Source organism: Xyrauchen texanus, chromosome 18 (genome assembly GCF_025860055.1).
Source record: "Xyrauchen texanus isolate HMW12.3.18 chromosome 18, RBS_HiC_50CHRs, whole genome shotgun sequence".
NCBI lineage: Eukaryota > Metazoa > Chordata > Actinopteri > Cypriniformes > Catostomidae > Xyrauchen > Xyrauchen texanus.
In genome coordinates, this window is record NC_068293.1 from 27,897,688 (window position 1) to 27,922,512 (window position 24,825).

General features: G+C 37.2%; 1 protein-coding gene across 4 annotated transcripts in view; it reads right to left on the reverse strand.

The window, feature by feature from the left end:
• The window catches only part of LOC127659029 (target of Nesh-SH3), a 29,155-nt gene extending 6,424 nt beyond the window's left edge, over positions 1–22,731 (reverse strand). The window contains exons 1-17 of one of the 4 annotated variants that reach the window (XM_052148647.1): positions 22,437–22,731; positions 18,679–18,858; positions 18,543–18,611; positions 17,844–17,976; positions 16,351–16,532; positions 15,735–15,784; positions 15,119–15,164; positions 11,375–12,568; positions 10,105–10,179; positions 9,631–9,783; positions 9,236–9,304; positions 5,485–5,526; positions 5,169–5,291; positions 4,400–4,489; positions 4,012–4,221; positions 1,611–1,716; positions 474–553 (exon numbers count right to left, since the gene is read on the reverse strand). In XM_052148647.1, the coding sequence (XP_052004607.1) occupies positions 474–553; positions 1,611–1,716; positions 4,012–4,221; positions 4,400–4,489; positions 5,169–5,291; positions 5,485–5,526; positions 9,236–9,304; positions 9,631–9,783; positions 10,105–10,179; positions 11,375–12,568; positions 15,119–15,164; positions 15,735–15,784; positions 16,351–16,532; positions 17,844–17,976; positions 18,543–18,611; positions 18,679–18,858; positions 22,437–22,509 (2,875 nt within the window). In that variant the 5' untranslated portion in view covers positions 22,510–22,731. The remainder of the gene's footprint in view (positions 1–473; positions 554–1,610; positions 1,717–4,011; positions 4,222–4,399; positions 4,490–5,168; positions 5,292–5,484; positions 5,527–9,235; positions 9,305–9,630; positions 9,784–10,104; positions 10,180–11,374; positions 12,569–15,118; positions 15,165–15,734; positions 15,785–16,350; positions 16,533–17,843; positions 17,977–18,542; positions 18,612–18,678; positions 18,859–22,436) is intronic. The other 3 variants (XM_052148650.1, XM_052148648.1, XM_052148649.1) reach the window with 3 other exon arrangements.
• Positions 22,732–24,825: the final 2,094 nt, after the last annotated feature.

Below are 24,825 nucleotides of genomic sequence, written 5' to 3' on the forward strand. Positions count from 1 at the left end.
GAGGGTGCATACATGATGACAGAATTGTCTTTTTATGGTGAACTTTTTTCTTTCTTTCTTTCTTTCTTTTTTCTTTTGGCGTTATAAAATTGTTTTAGTACACACAAGGATTTCATAGACAATGGAAATTTTTTTTTCAAGATATATTGAAATATACTGTATGTGTGGTAACTGTGCTATAATTTGAATAATTGACCATTCCTTACGTGAAATAAAAATAAAATCTAAAATAAAATAAAAACAAAAATAAAACTTATTTAGACAATTCGTCACATAACACATGTGAGCTCAAAATCCCTGGCATGAATGAGTTAGATGATTTCACAATGACCTCAGAAGAGTCTGTTTTGACCTCAGGATTTTTTGGCTGAGACTCTTTTACCTACATACTCTGAACACAGCATGTGTTAATAAAGAAGATTGAATGCACAGATTTAAACACTACAAAACATTAACATTTCTCATCCACTTACCCGACTCTGTACTGAAACTGACTAGATCACTGGCTGGCCCTGAACCAAGCTCATTCTTGGGTGTCACTCTGAATTTATAACTGTAAGAGAGTTGCAGTCAACTGATTGAACTCAATATTATGCTGAGTAGTCAACCACACTCAGAGACAAGCAATCAGCAATTTTTGGGTGTGTCTTCTTGTTTAAGGTCTTATAAAACATACACTGATCAGCCACAGCAAATATTGCCTAATGTTGTGTAGGTCCCCTTTGTGCTGCCAAAACAGTGCCAACCTGCATCTCAGAATAGAATTCTGAGATGCTATTCTTCTCACCACAATTGTACAGAGCAGTTATCTGAGTTACCATAGAATTTGTCAGTTCTAACCAGTCTGGCCATTCTCTGTTGACCTCTCTTATTGGATGTTTTTGGTTTTGGGCACCATTTGGAGTAAATTCTAGAGACTGTTGTGTGTGAAAATCCCAGGAGATCAGCAGTTACACAAATACTCAAACCAGCCAATCTGGCACCAACAATCATCCATGCAATTATGTAATCAGCCAATCGTGAGGCAGCAGTGCAGTGCATAAAATCATGCAGATTAATCAGGAGCTTCGGTTAATGTTCACATCAACCATCAGTATAGGGAAAAAATGTGATCTCAGTGATTTGGACTGTGGTATGATTGTTGGTGCCAGATGGGCTGGTTTGAGTATTTCTGTAATTGATGATATCCTGGGATTTTCACACACAGATAAACGCTCTGTGGTGAGAAGAGTGCAATTCTAAGATTTTGGCAGCACCAGAGGGACCAAATATTAGTTAGGTGGTTTTAATGTTGTGGCTGATGGGTATATATATATATATATATATATATATATATATATATACACTGCACATACATGTATATATATTATGAGGAGCTACCTTGTTGTACCCACAATAAAAACAGCTTAATAATAAGGACCGAATTACAGATATCACACAGAAAAATGCCAAAAGGTTTAATAGATAATTTAGTAAGGTTATCATTATGTGTGTTTTAATTATAATCAGTATAATTTAATAAGAACTATTGTAGTCAATGAGAGGTCCTCACCATGATAGAGACACATTTGTGTGTGTGCGTGTGTGTGTGTGTGTGTGTGTGTTCATACCTGCTTTCCGGTTTCAGGTTCTCCACAGCTGTATGTGTTTGATTTGTTGTCTGGATGAACACCTCCTCTCCATGAGGACCCTTGGTTGAGGAAACAACCTCATATTCTAATGTGACCACAAAACAACACAGTCAGTCAGCAGAGTATACCATATTTAAATGTAAATGTATATTACATGTTATATATATATATATATATATATATATATATATATATATATATATATATATATATATATATATATATATATATATTACATGCTTATTACATGATATTTATTTAAAAACAATTAACTAGGCTTTCATGTGTAAAAATCTCTGTTATTAACCTTTTAATTTCTTACTCAATGGGTTTATGAGTTAGACAAAAATGAGATAAATAAATAAAATAAACAATGGAGTTTTAAAAAATACATTTTAAAATGTTTCTGTATGTTTTGTCTCTCTATATGTTATTATGTTATTTTAATCAGGTAATGATTTTTCAAAAATTAATTTACTACATTCAGCATGAAATAAAACATTGCAGTAGTGAAGGAAGCAGTAAACTCCCAGCTCGTACATCTTCCCCATGGTGGATTGTGGGAAATTAACCATCATCAAGTGTACTTGAAATGTATGCTTGAAATTGTAAGAACGAGTGAACAAAAGTAGGGAACGAGTGGCTCACTCAGAATTCATACACTCTTACAAAATAGCGAAAACTCGAAATAGTGCACTATATAGTGGATAGGGGCGGTTTCAGACATATTGACTGTTCCATGATCAGGGTAGGTGCCCTATGTAGGCTGCGTTCTCTGCATTTAGAGAGCGGCAATACTGCTGTACAAAACTAATGATCTAAATACTTATGACACTGAAAACTGTAACTACACTGAAATAAGAATCCGCACAGAACTTTAAAAGCTATGAAATAGCAAATGAAGGCATTATATTTCAGCATTATATGAAATGTCATTGGATGTTTTCACTGTAATAATTACAATTACAATTCTCATTATTTACTCACCCTCATGAAACCCCAGATGTGTATGACTTTCTTTCTTTTGCTGAATTTAAATTAAGATTTTTAGAAGAATTCCTCAGCTCTGTAGGTCTATACAATGCAAGTGAATGGGTGGCAAGTAAACATTTTAAAGCTAAACAAACAAACACAAGTCGGCATAAAAATAATCCATAAGACTCTAGTGGTTAAATCAGTATCTTCAGAAGTGATGTGATAGGTGTGGATGAGAAACAGAGAAACAGATCACTTTCACATTCTTCTTGTGTTTTTGGTAATTAATATTCTTCTCTTCATATCGCCCCTGCTGTCTTGCAAAAAATGACTTCTGTTTCTCACCCACACCTGTCATATTACTTCTGAAGACATGGATTTAACCACTGGAATCTTATGGATTACTTTTATACTGCCTTTGTGTGCTTTTTGGAGCATAAAATAATTGTCCTACAGAGCTAAAATAATCTTTTAAAAATCTGAATTTGTGTTCTTCAGAAGAAAGGAAGTCATACACATCTGGGATGGCATAAGGGTGAGTAAATGATGAGAGAATTTTCATTTTTGGGTAAACTATCTCTTTAAAGTGATAGCTGAGCCATAATTTAATATTCTGTCACCATTTCCCTACCCTCAGGCTGTGTGAGGCTTTGTATTATGTGGAACACAAAATATGTTAGACAGAATGTTACGGACTGACAGTCTCGGTCACCATTCACTTTCAAAATATATATATATATATATAAAGATTTACTGAAAGTAAATAGTGACTCAGGCAAACATTCTGTCTAATATCTCCTTATTGTGTTTCATGGAAGAAAGAAAATCATACAGGTTTGGAACAACATGATGGTGTATGATGACAGAATTTCCATTAATAATAATCATAATTCTGTAGTACATGTTCACTGTGTATTATGTAATGGAATATAGGGGATTATTATGTCATTTGTGAAAGAAACAAGTTACTCACTACTTGAGTACTCTTTTAATTGGATACTTTCTTACTTTTACTCAAGTAATTATTTATGTTAGTACTTTTACTTCTACTTGAGTAATTATGTTTTTGAAGTAATTGTACTTTTAATTGAGTACAGTTGTTGGCTACTCTACCCACCTCTGGCTACGGTGGAAGGTAAGATCTTTAGTGAATAACATTTTGGTCAGTTCCTCACACAATGCTGTCATATGTCTTTTGAAGACTTATGGACTACATTTATTAATCTTTTATTATTTGAAATTTTTGGTCAATGTTTTCTTTCACTGAATGAGAATGAGTTTAATGGAAGTCAAATGGGTTTAAAAACAACATGAGGGTAAATCCTTTAACTATCAGACATATATTTTTAAATCCAACATAGGAAAGTATGCATCAGTAATGACAGTAATTAAATGCTCTATAAACCTGTTGTCTCGTTGTCTGATTTTTCCCAGTCAAGGATGATGAAAGAGGGACATCCCTCCACTGTAATCACAGTAAGGTTAGTGGGAGGGGTCTTGGGTGGGCCAGTGACATTCAAGTATCCCATCTCCTCATCAGGAAAGAAGCTGAGCGAGTGAGTAACGGAGCAGGGCTCTTCCGGACGTTTGTCAGTTTTATAGATCACGTGAGGTGCTGCAAATAGAGTACAGCCAATTAGAGGTCCAACACTCATTCTTAAAACACTGTGCATTGCAATATAGATCCCTCTAATGAACCATTGTCCATTCAGGTCAGAGTTAATGATCCCATTTTTTTTTGTCTTTCAGCGCTATAAGTGCAATATGTTAGTGGTTTTGGCACACATTCCTACCTACGAAACGTTTCTTGCCCATTGCATCCACCTCAGATGCGGGATGATGGCTGAACACAGAGGAGTTATCACCAGTCTCAAAACGACTCCCTAAGATTCAAAGACAGAGATGACACACCAGAGATTGAGGAATATCAGGACCGAAATATTAACACGTGTGGCTGTGTTTTTTCTGTAGATTCATTGGGCACTAGAGTTGGAGTCGAGACCTCAAGACTAAACCCAGACAAAAAATAGACAGAGCCACACCATTATCTAAGCCTAAGACACAGATCCAGACTTTTCAGTTAAATAACCCATTTTTCCTTTTAAAGGAACAGAAATAAATTAAATGTTGAATTTATTGCAGCATTCATGTTACTTGCTGTGGCCAATGCTTTTCAGAGTTGAATTACTGTGAATTATCAGTTTACTGAACATATACTGCACACCAACTAGTGGTTAAGGTAATTATCATCTTTATTACACTGGAAATAGAAAGCAGTCTTGTCTGAGACCACAAGCCTTAACCCAGATCAAGACCAAGACACAACGTTAGGAGGCCCAGACCAAGGCCTTTTTTATATGGTCTTGAAAGATCAAATCCAAGACCAAAAGTTGAAGACACCAAATCTGTTGGTTACAGTAAACCTCTCGTTCGCAACACATCCTTTTGCATCTTTCCAATATTGTAATAATAAAACACTCCATTTCACCATCCATGTGTTGTCTTCACCGTAGTTCTCTGTTAAAGAAACATACAAATCATATAAATCACATTGGAGCATACCATCAAAAGCAGATTGTGGTGTTGTTGTTGTAGACTCTCGACTGGCTGTTTTTTCAGTAGTGGGAGGAGCTAGAGGTTTCAGAAGTGGCACTGGGCCCACCTGCTTCAGATCAATACCCTTTTCTAAAGGATAACAGGAAAAAGGTCTCATTAATTGTCTTTGGAAACATGCAAGTTAATTGGTCAATGTTGGTCATTACACATTAAATTGTCATGCACACTAAATGGTCAGTGTTAAATGGTGTTTGCAGTCACAGACGTTTCTTTACAAGAGTAACATAACTGTCCCATAATATTAATCTGACAGTGTCCTCACCTTTTTCTTTAGTCTCTAAGGCCTGATTCAGCTTTGTCTTCACTATAAAAAAGGAGGGCAGATTAGTAGGAGATCCTGAAAATTTAATTTTTGGTTAAGCATGTAAAGAGATCCTAATGGAGGAAGTGGTCTGTGAGACATGTATTTTGAACACAACATAAAAACATTAAACCATTATAAAGGGATTAGTGGAAAGGAGGAGGTGAGAACTGGCTTGACAATATAAATAATATTTTAATGAAGAACTGGAAAAAAAAGATAAACACACAAAGGTGTCAGACAGCTGCCCGTAAATCTCTCTCTCTCTCTCTCTCCCACTGCAGTCTCCAGTCCGCCTTTATCCCACTCTGAGGCTTGATTAGCCTGATTAGGGGCTGGGTGTGTAGCATCACGACCAGGCCCCTCCCTCCGCCCTCCGCCCTATCACAACCATAAACTAAATTACTCCATGGCTGAGACAGCTATCTGCTGTAGCCTTCATATATTCACTTTTAAAATCACAGCAGCCTAAACAAGAAACATGATCAATAAAATCCCAGGCAAAATTTTATTTAGAAGTGAAAGTAAAGTATGTTCTGTCCAATATTCACATGGTTGGAATTAGAAAACACTGCATGTCATCAGGCCAATGTCCACACATTCAAATGTGTGAGCCAAATGGGATGATTTAATGCTGGCTAGATTCTCAGGACTACAAGCTCTCCAAGAAGAGCTCTGGGGACGGATGCTTTGATAGAGTGCAGAACGACATGGCTATAATGATGGAGACTCACTAAGAACAGAAGTACAGGACTATATTGACCAAATCACATCAATAAATCAATCCCAAAACTTTATTATTTCCAACGTTGTGTCTCTTTATTGGCCCATTATTCCAATATGCAATTTTCCATACTTCAGAATCAGAAAGAGCTTTATTGCCAAGTATGCTTACACATACAAGGAATTTTTCTTGGTGACAGAAATTTTCAGTGCACAAACAAAACAACAACAAAAAAGTGAATAAAATATAGTACATAGTGAATAGTACTGTATATATAGAAATACACAATAAGACAAAAATATACATATAGTATGTACAAATACAAATATGTTATATACAGTTCAAGGAAATGTAATGCAGAAGAGTTAGGATATGTTCAATAATATAACTGACTAGGCTGTGTATTGCACGTAATTATAGTTTATTTTAACTGTTCATTAGATGGATAGCCTGAGGGAAAAACTGTTTGGAAGTGGGGCTGGGTGAGTGGGATCCAGAGTGATTTTACCAGCCCTTTTCCTCAATCTGGAAGTGTACAGTTCTTGAAGGGAGGGTAAGCGGCAAACAATAATCCTCTCAACAGTCTGAACTTTCCTTTGTAGTCTTCTAATGTCTGATTTCATAGCTGAACCAAACCAGACAGTTATTGAAGTGCAGAGGACAGACTCAAGGACTGAGGAGTAGAACTGGATTAGCAGCGCCTGTGGCAGGTTGAACTTCCTCAACTGGTGAAGGAAGTACAACCTCTTCTGGGCCTTTTTCACTGTGAGTCAATGTGGGTCTCCTACTTCAGGTCCTGTGAGAAAGGCAGTGCCTAGGAACCTGAATGACTCCGCAGCTGCCACAGTGCTGTTTATAATGGTGAGCAGGGTCAATGTTGGGGTGTTCCTCCTAAAGTCCAAAATCATCTCCACTGTTTTGAGCGTGTTGAGCTTCAGGTTGTTATGACTATACCAGTGATCAAGCCGTTCAACCTCCCATCTGTATGCAGACTTATCGTTATCTTGGATGAGGCTGATGACAGTAGTGTCCTCTGCAAACTTCAGGAGCTTAACAGAGGGTTCCTTTGCTGGTGCAGTCGCTGATATATAGGGAGAAGAGTACACATCCATGGGGTGCACCAGTGCTGATTGTGCATGTGCTGGAAATGAATTCCCCTAGTCTCAATAGCTGCTGCCTGTCTGTCAGAAAGCTGGTAATCCACTTACAGATAGACGTGGGAACAGAGAGCTGGGATGATGATGTTGAAAGCTGAATTGAAGTCCACAAAAAGGATCCTTGCATATATCCCTGGTCTGTCCAGACGTTGATGCAATGCCATGTTGACTGCATCATCCACAGACCTGTTTGCTCTATATGCAAATTGAAGGGGATCTAGAAAGGGTCCAGTGATGTCCTTCATATGGGCCAACACTTGTTTCTCAAATTACTTCATGACCACAGATGTTAGAGTGACGGGTCTGTAGTCATTAAGTCCTTTGATCTCTGGTTTCTTTTGGACAGGGATGCTAATGTAGCATTTGAAGAAGCAGGGAATTTCACACAGTTTCAGTGAACTGTTGAAGATCTGTGTGAAGATTGGGGCCAGCTGGTCAGCACAGGATTTCAGACAAGTGGGTGAAACACCATCTGGACCCTATGCTTTCCTTGTTTTTTGTTTCCTGAAGACCCAACACACCTCCTCTTTACAGATATTAAGTGCAGGTTGAGGAGCAGGGAGGGGGAGGAGGGTGTTTGCGTGAGGTGAAGGCGTTGGTGTTTGTGTGAAGTGAAGGTCTGAGTGGGTGTGGGGTATGAGACTGGGCTTTTGAAATCTACAGTAAAACACATTCAAGTTGTCAGCCAGTTGTTGGTTCCCTACAGTGTTAGGGGATGGTGTCTTGAAGTTAGTAATATTTTCAGGCCTCTTCACACTGATGCAGGATCATTAGCTGAAAACTTGTTTTTTAGCCTCTCAGAGAGTAGCTTCTTTAAGCCACTTTAATTTCCTTAGTCAGTGTGTTTTTGACCTGATTATAAAAGATTTTATCCTCAGTTCTGTAAGCATCCTCTTTGGCATGACAAAGCTATCTGAGTTTTCCTGTAAACCATGGTTTGTCATTGTTGAACGTTAAATAAGTCCTAGTATTAGTCTTTTTTCAAGTAATCATATGTCTGCCAAGTGTTTTGAGAGTAGTAGACCTTCTTCATAAAAGTTATTTTAGATGGATGGGATGAGCAATTGTGTAATGACAGAAGGATTTGGCTCTCCATTGTTCAATTTGAATATAATTTTGATTGGGTAAGTGTGTTGGAGAAAGTGAGACAGAGAAAATGAGAGAGAGGTTCTCATCAGTGCTTGGCCAGGTTTTATCAATGGCTGATTTGTCATGCTTTTCCAAAGAACCTTAAGCGCTGAAAATCCATTATGACATGAACAGCACATAAATATTTTCCTTGGCCTAGAATTATCATGAAATCCAGCTGTGAGGGAATCGTTCTCTGCACAGGACATGTTTTCTACCAAACAGGGATATCTGCCTCAAATATCATGTTAACTCTGCATGCAAGAACTAAGTACAATTGCATTCACAGTTTTCTGGGACAGGTACCAGAAAGTTGCCCTATAAACTCAAGAAAAGAAAACAACACCACAGTGTACAACTTTGAATTATTATCTTTGAATCTAACATCACATGGACTGAGATAGACGTGTGATAATGCAACCACCATATAAAATAAAACTAAGGCAACATAAAAAATTTACATCTAAATCCACGAAGGAGTGGAATTAAAATATTGTCTTAAAATATTGAGATTAAAATAAAAACCATTGCATAATTTGGACAGCAATGGCAACTGCAATAAGAGCACTCTGAGTCCTGCAACAGACTTAATGAAAGATTTTCAGTAACAATACAATAAATGTCTGTTTATTTTTCATACAAACCAACAACAACAGATAGTTTTAGAATGCCAAGTCTCTCATTAAAGGTGAGATTAATTTACCCAGATGCTTTCTGGGTCCCTTCGGAGTTCTGGGTCCCAAAAGCCCTAAACGATGCTCACCACTGGGCACTGTCACAAAAGAAAAGAAAAATTATGTTACAGATAAATCCATTTAAAATCAATAGCCAAAACACACATATATCCAAACCACATGTGAAGATCCAAGAGACATGACAAAACTTCACTTTATTCATTTGTACTTGGTTACTTTCCATTTTGGACCCTGTTGTACAAATACAGTACAGATATAAAAATTCAGACAGACAGACAAAATGACAGAATGAATGAATGGTTTGATTATTTAATGCATGACAGGAATGCTTGACAGTTTAGTGACCCCACTTGAATGAAACTAGTATTTGTGTCTGTATGAAAAGACCACCAGGTTTGTATACCCCTTTTCCTGTTGAGGGTGGTGTTTCGATACACAAGTGGTGACTTGAAAGCCTTTGCAGGGAGATTTGGAGGGACACGAGCATGAGGCCTCAGTGTTACATTGCTTGCCAAGGGGCAGGAAACAGAAGAAGAGTTGCAGAAGATACCTCTGCCTAGATAAACACAAACACATTCAGCTATGGGAAAGAGAATGTGATTAAAGGTTATGGCAACAGATAGCTTCAAGACAGTGGGCAATATGGATGAAGTAGTGAATGCATGGCATGGTGTGATTTGAGAGCTGGTTTATAGACGATTGTGGGGCAGTGATGGGTTTGTGAGGTGGTAATGGCAATTCCCAGCATGATGACATTTGGAAATGGTGATGATGATTGGCGGCAATCCAGCTTTGGAACAAGCTTTGGAATTATGTGGTTAATATGGACAGGTGACAAACAGCACACTTAGGAGAAATAAAACTGGAGTATCATTACCCTGGTTCCTAGTGGCCGCCTCATTTGTAAGTGCTGGCTGTGACAGTATCTGTTGGTCCCTTGGCTGGGAACTTGCTGACATACAGAGGCAGTCTTACATAAGTCTCATATAGCATGGAATGCATTAACAGGTGATTTCTGCTCTTTTTTTGTCTGAATACAGATGTTAGATCAAGGTTATTTTATTTGTTTCTTATTTATGAGCAGGGTTGGGAGGGTTACTTTTGAAATGTATTCCACTACAGATTACAGAATACATGCTGTAAAATGTAATTTGTAACATATTCCATTAGATTACTCAAGGTCAGTAACATATTCTTAATACTTTGGATTACTTCTTCAGCACTGGTATATTTTTTCAATTGTTTTGACTGAAAAGATCTGCCAGTACAGTAAGACAAAATACACATACACATATCTGAAAAAAAATATATATATCTTATGCAGTGTTGTTTCTAAAACAAGATAAATCAAATTGATCTTGATTTAAGGATTTTTAGATATTTTTATATAAAAAGAATACAAAAATTATAATCAAGAATATGATTTTTGACATAATATTAAAGATCTTTCTAGAAAAAAGAAATTATTATCCAACGTGAATATTCTTGATAAAAAAAATATGATATCGTGCATGTAAAATGGCTAGAAATAGCATTTTAGCTTAGTGTAAATCTGACAATTTACACAAGGTTTTAATTCTTCTGCCTCAAACTTTCTTCAAACTTACTTGTCTGTCTGCTCATATGAATGTAACACATCATAAGAAAGTGTTACACCTCTGTTCAAATGCACTTTGAATCGCATCAATTATATGTAAAAATGTTTTCCATCTGAAAAAACTAAATAGTAAATTAAACAAATGACAATAAAATGCAAAGTAATCTCTTTAGTAATCAAAATATTTTTTTAATGTAACTGTATTCTAATTACCAATTATTTAATTTGTAACTGTAGTGGAACACAGTTACTTATATTTTGTATTTTATATACATAATCCCATTACATGTATTCCATTACTCCCCAACCCTGTTTATGAGTAATAATAACATTCTTAAAAAGCTCCTTACCAAACGCTTTTAGCCTCTGACTGATAAAGACATTTCTGGCACTAATATTTCTGGCACCTATCACAAATATATGGTATAATGCAAAAACAACTAAGAACCTTTATAGCAATACATTCTAGGTTGCCAGCTTGCTGTTACTTTAATTTACTAGAACTGGTCTGTTTCCTAGTTTCAAGTTCTGTATATGTCTGAGAAGTTACCCATTTGTCCACTTGGTTGATTCTTCCTCTCTGTTACCCTCTCTGCCACAGGGGAGTTTTGAATGGCATTATATTTGTTTAAAGGCTTTGACTTTTGGGGCTTAAGGGTTGGCAACTGTTCTTTAGGGTTGGGAAGTAGTTTTGCAACCTGGTGTTGAGTTTTTGGATTATATTTAGCAGTGCGAGCTTGCTGTTTAGCCTTGCTGGAATGCTGTGTTGTGGTGCTGGATTGGCGCTGGTACCGAAAGGTGGTGACTAGCTGAATAGGTTGTGCAGTCAGCTCTTGTTCATTGTCAGAAAGAGGTGGTTCTTCAGAAGTAGGAAGTTGGTTTGTAGAATATTCTTTAGGGATGGATGATGATGTAGTATATATTGGTTGTTTGCTAACATCAGTCTTCTGTAGTGACAGAAAACTATCCTGCCTGTTTGCTGAAGTAATGGGTGGAGTCAAAGATGTAGTTGTTGGAGAATGGCTACTTGTGTACAAATAAATCTGTGTTCTTGATTGTGGTTTGGTGTTTGTCTGTTGTTTCAAGTGTGTGATTGCAGTGGATGGATAGTGAGAGGTGGTTCTTAGAAAATAGTAAGTGTCACTGATTTGGTGTTTTGACATGCCTTGTGAATGAAGGGTGCTGGGCTGGATTTGTCCTGTATGGTGACTGTCTTGACTTATGGTGTCTTGGTCTTTAGAGGGGTTGGGATTGTTCTGGACAGTGCTAGATAGGACTTTGTTTGTGGTGTGTTGTTGGGGTTGGATTAGGTGAAGTGGTTTGATTGTAGGTGGATTTTGTGTTGGTGTGGGGTTTGATGTTGTTTCACTAAACATTTGCTGGGATGTGATCGTTTGCTGCTTGGTAGTATGTGGTTGTTCTTTGGTAGGTATCTGTATTTTGGTGGAACATACTTGGGTTGTACTAATTGGTGTTTGGGTTGTGCTATGTGCTGAAGTGTTGGTTAGTTGAAGGGTCGAGCTGGGTTGATGGGTTGTTGTAGGTTGTTGTGGGCTTAGGTTAATATGCTGTTGCTTTGTGAGATGATCTGGTTCGGTTGTACTAGGCTGAATGTTGGGTTGTTCAACTGTGCTTGAGGTCTTTGTTGTGGGCAGGATGATAAGTGTATAAGTGGGAGTAAAGGTCTGGGTAGAGGTGGTCAGATCATCGGGAGAGATAGTAGATGCCATGGGATGCCCTGCTCCTGTAGGGAGAGTTTTGGAGAATATTGTCAAAAAGTAGAATGGACAGAAACTAACATGGATAGTAAAGAAAGTGATTATGTTCATTGGTTGATTTAGCCATTTTTTCAAATGCTATAATTATATAACTGCACACATGATTTTAAGGGCTCCTTCATGCCAAGCAATATACAGCCTTAAAGGGCAAGATGATGTTGAAAAGCTTCCCCCAAATTTCCCAATTCTCAGAAAGTTATCTCTGGCACTTGTGGTGAATTTCGATGTAAAAGGACATTTGTTTGGAATTGTTCCCAAAAATACTGTGACAGGAAACCTTTAAATGTATGAGTCGCCCAAAAAAACACAAGGCAGCTCACGGTGCAGATCATGAGAGAGGCAGAAATTTTCTCTTTAATTATGCAAGAGGATAGTTCTAGAAATACAGTGTAATAGAGGGAAAATGTTTTTTAATAGGAAAAACAACATTGGAAAAGGCAGTTTTGAAAACATATAGTAGAAAAAAGAAGAAAGAGAGAAGGGACAATTGTAATATATTTAAATATAAAAAATGCAGTATAAAAAAACTTTGAGACAATAGGTATGTTCAGATTACCATACTACCATATTAATATTACCAGTATACAGTATGTATACTCTGCACAGTATGCACATTTTCTGGATTTATGGAATACCTGGATGACCTACTACATTTGCCAAATGATGCAGTATACAACCAGACCACACTGCATGGAATTCTTTATCTTGACCTTCCATTTCCAGTGTGACAAATGAACATGAAGCAATAGCGTCTGTGATTTTTAAGCTGCTCTTTGACTCATTATTTTATTGAACTGCCAAAAATGAGCAAAATGGGATAAAATAAAACACGGCAAATTGGGCAAATACACACACCTAAAGGATTATTAGGAGCACCTGTTCAATTTCTCATTAATGCAATTATCTAATCAACCAATCACATGGCAGTTGCTTCAATGCATTTAGGGGTGTGGTCCTGGTCAAGACAATCTCCTGAACTCCAAACTGAATGTCAGAATGGGAAAGAAATTTGATTTAAGCAATTTTGAGCGTGGCATGGTTGTTGGTGCCAGACGGGCCGGTCTGAGTATTTCACAATCTGCTCAGTTACTGGGATTTTCACGCACAACCATTTCTAGGGTTTACAAAGAATGGTGTGAAAAGGGAAAAACATCCAGTATGCGGCAGTCCTGTGGGCGAAAATGCCTTGTTGATGCTAGAGGTCAGAGGAGAATGGGTCGACTGATTCAAGCTGATAGAAGAGCAACTTTGCCTGAAATAACCACTCGTTACAACCGAGGTATGCAGCAAAGCATTTGTGAAGCCACAACACGCACAACCTTGAGGCGGATGGGCTACAACAGCAGAAGACCCCACCGGGTACCACTCATCTCCACTAAAATAGGAAAAAGAGGCTACAATTTGCAAGAGCTCACCAAAATTGGACAGTTGAAGACTGGAAAAATGTTGCCTGGTCTGATGAGTCTCGATTTCTGTTGAGACATTCAGATGGTAGAGTCAGAATTTGGCGTAAACAGAATGAGAACATGGATCCATCATGCCTTGTTACCACTGTGCAGGCTGGTGGTGGTGGTGTAATGGTTTGGGGGATGTTTTCTTGGCACACTTTAGGCCCCTTAGTGCCAATTGGGCATCGTTTAAATGCCACGGCCTACCTGAGCATTGTTTCTGACCATGTCCATCCCTTTATGGCCACCATGTACCCATCCTCTGATGGCTACTTCCAGCAGGATAATGCACCATGTCACAAAGCTCGAATCATTTCAAATTGGTTTCTTGAACATGACAATGAGTTCACTGTACTAAAATGGCCCCCACAGTCATCAGATCTCAACCCAATAGAGCATCTTTGGGATGTGGTGGAACGGGAGCTTCGTGCCCTGGATGTGCATCCCACAAATCTCCATCAACTGCAAGATGCTATCCTATCAATATGGGCCAACATTTCTAAAGAATGCGTTCAGCACCTTGTTGAATCAATGCCATGTAGAATTAAGGCAGTTCTGAAGGCGAAAGGGGGTCAAACACAGTATTAGTATGGTGTTCCTAATAATCCTTTAGGTGAGTGTATGCTCAATAACCATATTTAGGTCAGCAATGATAAATGGATGCTGCTCGCTAATGGAAGGAAGCAACAAGGCGAGGTCATGTGGCCACAATGTAGCATACTGTTTGAAATGTTGTATGTGGTTTCAAATACTATTTAAAAAACAAATTGAAAGTAAGCAGTAGACAGTGTATGCCATGCCGTATGCATTGAGCAGTATGCAAGTATTCCATTCTGAGCATAGCTAATTTCATATTATGTTTGGCCTCATTTGTTAGAGAGCATCGTTGAAAGTTTTTATCTTAAGTTTTCTGTGGTTCTTGAAGGCTAGTTTGTCTGAGGAAGTGGGTGGCTCTGGTTTGGGTAATATTTTTCAAGACTGGGAAGCGTACAGAAATTTTATTTTGTATTTCTTATTGATAACTAATATCATTGGCTGTGTTAATGGAGAAAGAGGGAAGTATTTTACCTGGCACTGGGGGCAAGAATGATGGTTGACCTGCTCTGACTGGCTTCTGTTTAGAAAAACACAACCAAGGTTAAAAAAGCATGAGATAGAAACAGAGAGAGAGAGAGAGAGAGAGAACTGAAGATTTGTTACTAACCACAGTTTTCCTAAACAAACAACTAGCCCCTGCCATGATGCTTCTGGATGCCACTAGATTGTTTTCTGGTTCCTGTCTCCATAAGAAACAATATAAGAACTACCACAACGAGTGATTCAGATGGAGAACAGCAACCATTTGAAGTGTTAGTTGGATTAAAAAAGTGAAGGCTCAACTTAGGCAGTTGTTGGCTGTAACAATCAAAGTTAATGATATCAACGTAACTAACCTCAAACCATAGATTCATGTCGTGCGGGTGAGACACTGTCAAACAACGGTCATTGCAACTCTAAAAAGTATCAGTGTGCTTTTTGGGGGGCATTTTTTTTACAGATATGATACACTAAATATCACATTATCCACCAAGAACATATGCAAAACACCAGAGAACGGAATATGAAACAGTCTTTGCTAAAAATTGTGGGACACTTCCGCATTCAAGAAAAAGGTGAATATGGCATGGCTGCTGTATATACTCACCTCAGGCTTTGTTTGATTACGTTTCTCGATTGGCTCATGAATGATTTGATCTGTGAAAACAATAAAAACAAAAAGTAAAAAAACAAAAAAACAACAGAAGCACTTCCAGATAATTTGCAGACAACAGTTATTGCTCAAAGGTGTTCTCAGTTATGTTTAATTCAATATACATTTTAGTTAGATATAGCGTTTCCTCTAAAATTACTTAGAAGAAATAAAAAACTGAAACAAATTTGTCAACTGTTGACATATTGTAAAGTAAAAATATAGAGCTATATAAATTATAATGGCTCAGACATGATTGTTGGATTTGATGAAAAAAGTTGGGAGTTCATTTAGAAAATCTCTGACTTATGATTGCAGACTTGACAAATCTGAGTTCACAGTCAGGATGAATATTTCATAAAAATTGTGTGTGGGGGGGGGGGGGGGGCAATAAATATAACAATTCTCGTTTGCATTTGTATTATTTTATTTCTTAAACAATTATTTTAGGAATATATCATTATATTATTTACAATACACATATTTTAATGATATTTTAGGGGGGGACAACCCTCAGATATAAATAAATTCATAAGAATGAGATAAAGGGGCGAATTGTGGTAGGACCAACCAGATGTGTTATGGATGACTGGTGGGCTCCAGACTCCACTAGTGGTGTTGGTGTCTGCTCTGACCTCAAACTCATACAGAGCATCTGGTTTGAGTTTGTCGATGACAGTGCTGCTTGTTGGACAGGTCTGGTAATTCCAGGTATCGCTGGGTTCCTTTTCTCTATAGCGCACTGTGAACTGACTGAGAAGAGATAAAAGAGAACCACAGTTTAGATTTACATTTCCATTTTATAGGCTTTGATTCTACATAAGTCAAATGCTGCATCAGAGCCGTTTTGCCATTGTCATGGTAGTGAGTGTGTGTCTTCACATAACATGTAATCGCATAATGTGACTTCTGTGATGGATAAACAAGTGTAAGAAAGAAAAGACCATTCACAATTTAGTATGCAAATAAATGCAAGAAAGAAAGAAACAATCCAAATTCTGTGTGCAAATTATTAAATAATGTCATCACTATCCTTTAGATTTTGGATGGAGGACATTTTAACAATGTTCATGTAAGATTTTCTAACTTTATTCTTAAATTTATTCTTAAAATTTACAAAAGCCAAAGATATTATAGATAGCAAGCCAAAATATCTGCAATAATCTACAGAACAAAGTTTGAAAGGAGTGACAGTGTCTCTCTTTCTGGTTTTAAGGGCTTTTTAGGTTAAAAGTATCAAATTGATTTGTTAATAAAGGGCTGAGGTTACGTTTTCCACTTGCTTGTCCAAAATGTGTGTGCATTTGCTTACGCATACACACCCCAGATTCCTTTATTCCCAAAACATCTGCTATTTTTATTACTGTTTGATTAAATTTGTATTTTATTGTTTAGTTTATTTGCCCTATTTAAATGGTTGTTTGCAGTCTGTATACTTTTTAAAGCCTGTTTCTTTGTCCTTCTCTGTGTGTGATCAGAGTGGCTGGTTGTTCTCAGGACCACATATGCAGACATTTTTGTACCTGCTCTTTGTTTACTGTCAGTTAAATAACTGCACACCTTCACACACACGCACGTACCCACCCACGCACGCACGCACGCACACACGCACGCACGCATGCACACACACGTTGTGCGGCTTTCCTTATGAGGACTCTCCATACATATAAGGATTTTTATACTGTATGAACTGTAGATTCTATCCCCTAACACTACCCCTAAACCTAACCCTCACAAAAAATGTCTGCATTTTTTTTAAAAAAACCACACACAAAAAACATATTTTATTATGTTTCTTAATTGATTTTAAACCACATTTGTGTGAGGAACCACATTTGGTTCCTCATAAACCACATTTGTAGCATAATACCCAGTTTGTAACCTAAAAAAATGTCCCCGTAAACTACCCAAACCTGCCCACACACGACACACACGCACAGACGAACGTGCGCGCGCGCGCACACACGCGCGCGCACACACACACACACACACACACACACACACACACACACACACACATATATATATATATATATATATATATACACACATAAGAACACATACCCCTCATCAATACAATCATCCAGAATAGAATCCATGAAGGGGGTTGTGAGTAGTGTCCCCCAGGACAGCAGCACGGAGGACGGTGATACTGAGCCAATCACAAGGTGTAATGGTTTCTCTAGATTCACTTTGCCTAGAGGTCACAAGTCAGCAATCAGCTAAACTTTATTAAAAATATACAGCCAAGTGGCATCTGCAAACAGACCATGCTACAACTTTTGTCAAAACAAACTTAACTGCTCCCAAAGTCATTGTAGTGGATCTATGTGACATCAGTTCCCCTCAAGTTCACACAGGTGCTCTACCACAAGTGTAGTTCATCACATGAATTATGGACTATTAAAATAATTACTAGTCCATAGTTAATCTAAGTAATAATGAATTAATTATTATTATTAATTAATTAGTAATGCTATTATTAATAATAAACCTATAACTATTAATTTCAAATGGAATTGCTATTGTTTGTGAATTATTGTGCTTGAAAAGCGTGCTTGTGCTACCATTCTTTAAAATAAATGCCAATTGGTTTTTAATTTGTTTATATTTTTGTATCTAAAGCAATCACTTTAATTTATTTTAAACAAGGTTTAAGTGTCCAAATGCTTTTTGTGGCCACTGTATGAGATGATGACACACTGATGTTTGCTCTAACTGTTTACTTCTTTCTTTTGATTTTAGTGATGTACTGTATCTTACCTGTGCACTGCTTCTTAGGTTCATCAGCTTTCACTGACTGCAATGCGAGCAGATATTTGGGCTCAGCGTCTAGAGGAAAGAAGAGAACCAATAAAAAAAAAACTCTAAGAGTGAAGGTATATTAGAAAGATCATACCTATCTCTGTTTCATAGGGTTGTCCATCCTCGGGTAGCTGGATAAACTGTTTGGAGAACATGCTGCTGCCATAGCCCAGTATGTATCCCTCCAATCTGTTGTGAACATGAGGCCGTAAAAACTTGAATATAATAGTGTCTCCAATAGCACTGATACGCACTTTCATGTTTTGTCTTCGCCCTGTGATTCAAACACACACACACAGATTTTGGGTTCACTATATTAGTAAGGACATCTCTTACTGTAGATGCAAGATAGAAAATATTTGCAATACTCCAACCCTAACCAGCGCTGTAAAAAAATGTCAGTAATTTTAATGGTAAAATAAAATAAAAATGCTATAGTAAAAAAAAAAAGAAGAAACGTTAATGGGTAGTTACCTTAACATATACTGTATACCATTATAATATATTTAACAAGTGAATACATGTAATTTTACAATATAATATTGTAAAAAAAAAAATGTTAGAAAACAAAAATAATTTTTCCATATAATTAATGGTAAAAATGTAGCCGGTGGATTGAAAATAATCAACACAGTATACAAAACTATTTTTGGAGTGTTTATTCTGCTGGCTGTTTGAACAGAAAAAAAAAACAGTGTTCGATGGGCCGTATGTATATATATAAAAAGTATGCTGATAAATTTCAGAACAATGCAACACAGTAAAATGAAAAACGGAAATGAAATATTGTGCAACGAAATATGGTAGAGGCTAAAGTCAAATGAAAATACAAACAGGGCATTAGCCTACCCATATGCTTCAACACATACTTAATACATGCTTAAACATTGACAGTATTTTATGTATTTAAGTACTTGCTTAAATCACTCAAAGCATTTTATGCATTTTTAACCGGGCTTTAATTCATCCTGCAAAAATTATCCATATCTAACACTCAATTTTAACATACGACTCTTCTGAACACTTGCAATTTATAAGCATTTTGTGTAAAATGTTATATTCATCCAAGAATTCTCAACCGATTAACAAAACTGGGAGCTCTCATGCAATACATGTTCTCACGTTTCTAACCAGCACACATGCAACATGAGAGAGTGCCAGAAAGCAGGTGTTGCAAAACTCTGGTTCTTAAAGGGGCCAAATCCAATTTATGACTAGAGTTAAATGCCATGAAATTTCTCCACTTGGCTACATATTTATTATGTTTAACAAATGAATACATGTAATTTTTATGGTGAACCAATGTTAAATTATTGTAAAAAAAATAAAAAAAATAATTAGGTGTTCCCAACGTGACCCATCACATTTCATTATATTTTATGGGAATAGTTATGTTTCCTCTTATATTTTAATATCAGTTATGTACATTGGGGTGTTATGTGTTTTAATTGATGAAGTTTAGTTCATGTTTATTGCATTATTTTAGTATCACATGTGATCTTGATGGTGTTTTGTGTTTGATATGTCTCGACATTTGATCTAAAAGAATCCCATTGCATGACCTCAGTGATTTGGTTTTCATAAATGGTGTACTTGCCTCTTCTGAGGAATAATTTATGAAAACAGTGTCCTATGCCAGAGTTAGAGGTTACTGCTGTGAGGTAAACCCCTGGCATTGAAACACAGAGCTCCACAGCACACAAACAGCCCATTTATTACATTACAGCTGGTCTCTGTATCACTCCCTGAGGAATCAGCAGATAAACTGCTGCGCTGTAGAGAATGATTGATATAATCATGTATGACTTATAACTAGCCCACAATGTGAGAAAAAAATGTGTTGTATGCTTGTGTGTGTCTGTGTGTTTACCATTAAACCAAGATACATGTATATCTGAATCTATAGGAAATAAAAAACACAAATGAGATCACTTTATTATCTCAATTAATTATCCTAGACACTAGTGAGTTAAAATGGTAAACAAGTGGAGATGGACCCTGAAACTTCGATTTTTCTACTGATGAAAAGACATTTACAAAAGTCTGAGAAATGATCTCAACAATGTTTCAAACTGTGTCTTTTCCTATTGTTTTCATATTTATTTCTCTTAAAGGGTTAGTTCACCCAAAATTAAAATTCTGTTTCATCTGTTTTATTTATTTATACACAAAAGGAAATATTAAGCAGTACATGTCAGTCACAATTTACTTTCATTGCATCTTTTTTTTTCCACTCAAAGAAAGTGAATGGTGACTGAGGTTGTCATTCTGACTTAAATATCCTTTTGTGTTTCAAGAAGGAAAGAAAATCATATTGTTTGGAACAACATGAGGGTGAGCAAATGTTGCCAGAATTGTCATTTGTAAATTGTAATTGGCATTCACTACCCATTTACTCCAGTAATGTGACGTATTTACGAGTGAAACCAATATTCCAAAAGGGTAAATAGGATCTTTATGTTAACTAAATGAAACACAACTCATAACTTCTTTAAGCCTCCTAAACAATGAAAGAGCAACCTCTGAGCAATACAATGTTCCCCTGTGAAAGTGTGTACTATATGATAATGACGAAAGTAGAAACACAAAGGATTCCATTGCAATTAGAGGTTTGGAGAGCACTGAACTGACCATATAAGCAGATGGGTGGCATGGGGCAAATTAGTAAAGGCTAAGGTGTATTACAGAATGAAAAAACTCAATGGCCTCTTGAAGGCAGATGTCACTGTAAATTATTGTGATAAACTAAAAAGCTGGCAGGCTGAGTCAAATTTTCATGATGAGCTGCAGTTCAAGTCCAGAGTACAACATCACCACAGACAAACTTCACTTGCTCAGTCATAGCAAATTACTTGTTTAATATTCCAACTGTCTGTGAAATTAGCTTCATTTCAGTCAACAGAATATGCTCTAGCAGAAGCCAAGAATCTGTTCATAAGTGCATCTTACACTACTGTAACACACAGGTTAAGGGGTGTGTTTAGGACAAATCAAATCCTGGGACTGAAAAAATTAAGCACAGGCCTAGTATGTGAAGTAATCTTTAAAATTACCCACTAAAGTAAACAAAAGATGCTAGGCAGAATGACTCACATTCACTTTGTATGCGGAAAACAAATGGTGCAGTGAAAGTAAATGGGGATTGAGCCTGTTATTCTGCCTACAGTTTACAGTTTTGGAACAAAATAAGGGTGAGTAAATAATGACAGAATTTCCATTTTAGGGTGAACTATACCTTTAACAGTAAACGGAGAAACACACAAACAAACAGAACAAATCTCCTGAAGACACACACACAAAAAGTTTTGGTTTGTGCAAGTTTTTTGCAGTGTCATGAAATCTTTATAAAAAATCAATTTGACCTGCAAATTGATTTTATACCTGCAATATTCAGACCTGCAAATTTTCATAGTCAATATACCTAGTCCAAATTATTTACTCAATAATTATGAACATCAATAAGAATTATTTTTGCACACTATATGATGGTTCTAATTACAGAAAATCGTTGCACCATCCCAATCAAAAAATAAAACACAGATATATTGACAACAGCTGAACTTGCATCCAAAACATACCAGATTTGCGACTTCAATAAGATCACATTACAATAGGATTTGCTGAATTTCACATGATTTTTCATGCAATTCACCTCATAAGTTTTTATTCTCAATCAGTATATTGTCAATCATAATTGTGCATCTGAAACTTTTTTTATCTGTTTGCTATTACTGATAGAAAGAGACAATACTAATGTGATATATAGACAGTCAAAAACAAATAATTTCTAAATATGATTGTTTGAACATTTATGATCATAGAACTTTAAGTGTAATTGATTTGTTTAGGTACCTCTGAGTGTGGTTGTTAAAGTCAATCTCAGCAGAAGCATCTCACTGAGGAAGAAAAGGAGGAAGGCTCGCATGTTGTTGTTTTTCTCAGAGAAAAAATTGACAATACAGATCTCCAGTAGTCCAAGCAAACCTCTTCTCTAAACTTTGACAGTTTTCTTTCTTAAATTATAAGTTTTCTCTGTGTCCTTGTCAGTGACCTCACATCAGCTAGTGTCAGTGCAAGAGTGTGTGAGAGTAAGTGTGTTGGTGTGTATGATGTTATGTGTTTAGAATGAATGTGTGTAATGTGATGGGGATTGTGAGATGTTTTTGAACGACTGCTCCATCTACATTGGATTATTAACAAGAGGGAGGGACCCTATGATGTCACACTGTTGTTCTTAAACTTTTAGCTTATCTCTCTCTCTCACACACACACACACAAACACACATGCACACACACTCTCTTGCCTTCTCTCTCTCTCTCTCTCTCTCTCTCTCTATCTCACACACACACACACACACAGACACACACACACACACTCTCTTGCTTTCTCTTTCTCTCTCTCACACACACACACACTCTCTTGCCTCTCTCTCTCTCTCTCTCTCTCTCTCTCTCACACACACACACACACACACACACACACACACACACACGCACGCACAAACACTCTCTTGCTTTCTCTTTCTCTCTCCCTCACACACACACACAAACACACATGCACACACACTCTCTTGCTTTCTCTCTCTCTCTCTCTCGCAAACAAATTTCATTGCCGCTAGAAGAGAGTTTTCTGAGTTGCTCAAAGGGATGGATGCAATCAGTTGTGAATTTGTAATGAATATCAGAAGCATCCTGATTGACATGCTCAACAAGTCTGCAAGTAGACACGACACCACAACTCTGAGGACATTTCTTTGTGAGACAATGGCCATAATCAACAGCAGACCACTAAGTGTTGAACATCTTCACAATCCCACAAGTCCCTAACCTCTCACTCCCAACCATATACTAACTATGAAATCTTCAATCATTCCTCCTCCGGGTGAAGCTAAAAAGATGTTTAAAGTTCCTTTTGATGGCATAAATACACCTACTCAGCTCAGAATCACTTCAAACTCACCGAAGATCCACATGTATCAAAATATCATGACTGATATTGACTGGCATATCATTTAAAATGTCTCAGTGTGACTGGTATATGGTCTCTTTCTATTGATAACAAAGTTTTAAGGTCTTTGCCAAATGCTGTATAATTCTGGAGGTCTGTCCCCATTCTGTATGCCTGTATGTTAATGAGGTACAGTCAGGTCCATAAATATTGGGACATTGACACAATTCTAATCTTTTTGGCTCTATACACCACCACAATGGATTTGAAATGAAATGATCAAGATGTGCTTTATCTGCAGACTTTCAGCATTAATTTGAGGGTATTTACATCCAAATCAGGTCAACGGTGTAGGAATTACAACAGTTTGTATATGTGCCTCCCACTTTTTAAGGGACCAAATGTAATGGGACAGATTAACAATCATAAATCAAACTTTCACTTTTTAATACTTGGTTGCAAATCCTTTGCAGTCAATTACAGCCTGAAGTCTGGAACGCATAGACATCACCAGATGCTGGGTTTCATCCCTGGTGATGCTCTGCTAGGCCTCTACTGCAACTGTCTTCAGTTCCTGCTTGTTCTTGGGGCATTTTCCCTTCAGTTTTGTCTTCAGCAAGTGAAATGCATGCTCAGTCGGATTCAGGTCAGGTGATTGACTTGGCCATTGCATAAAATTCCGCTTCTTTCCCTTAAAAAACTCTTTGGTTGCGTTCGCAGTATGCTTCGTGTCATTGTCCATCTGTACTGTGAAGCGCCGTCCAATGAGTTCTGAAGCATTTGGCTGAATATGAGCAGATAATATTGCCTGAAACACTTCATAATTCATCCTGCTGCTTTTGTCAGCAGTCACATCATCAATAAATACAAGAGAACCAGTTCCATTGGCAGCCATACATGCCCACGCCATGACACTACCACCACCATGCTTCACTGATGAGGTGGTATGCTTTGGATCATGAGCAGTTCCTTTCCTTCTCCATACTCTTCTCTTCCCATCACTCTGGTACAAGTTGATCTTTGTCTCATCTGTCCATAGGATGTTGTTCCAGAACTGTGAAGGCTTTTTTTAGATGTTGTTTGGCAAACTCTAATCTGGCCTTCCTGTTTTTGAGGCTCACCAATGGTTTACATCTTGTGGTGAACCCTCTGTATTCACTCTGGTTTACTTTCTTCTCTTGGAAGTCTTCTCTTGATTGTTGACTTTGACACACATACACCTACCTCCTGGAGAGTGTTCTTGATCTGGCCAATTGTTGTGAAGGGTGTTTTCTTCACCAGGGAAAGAATTCT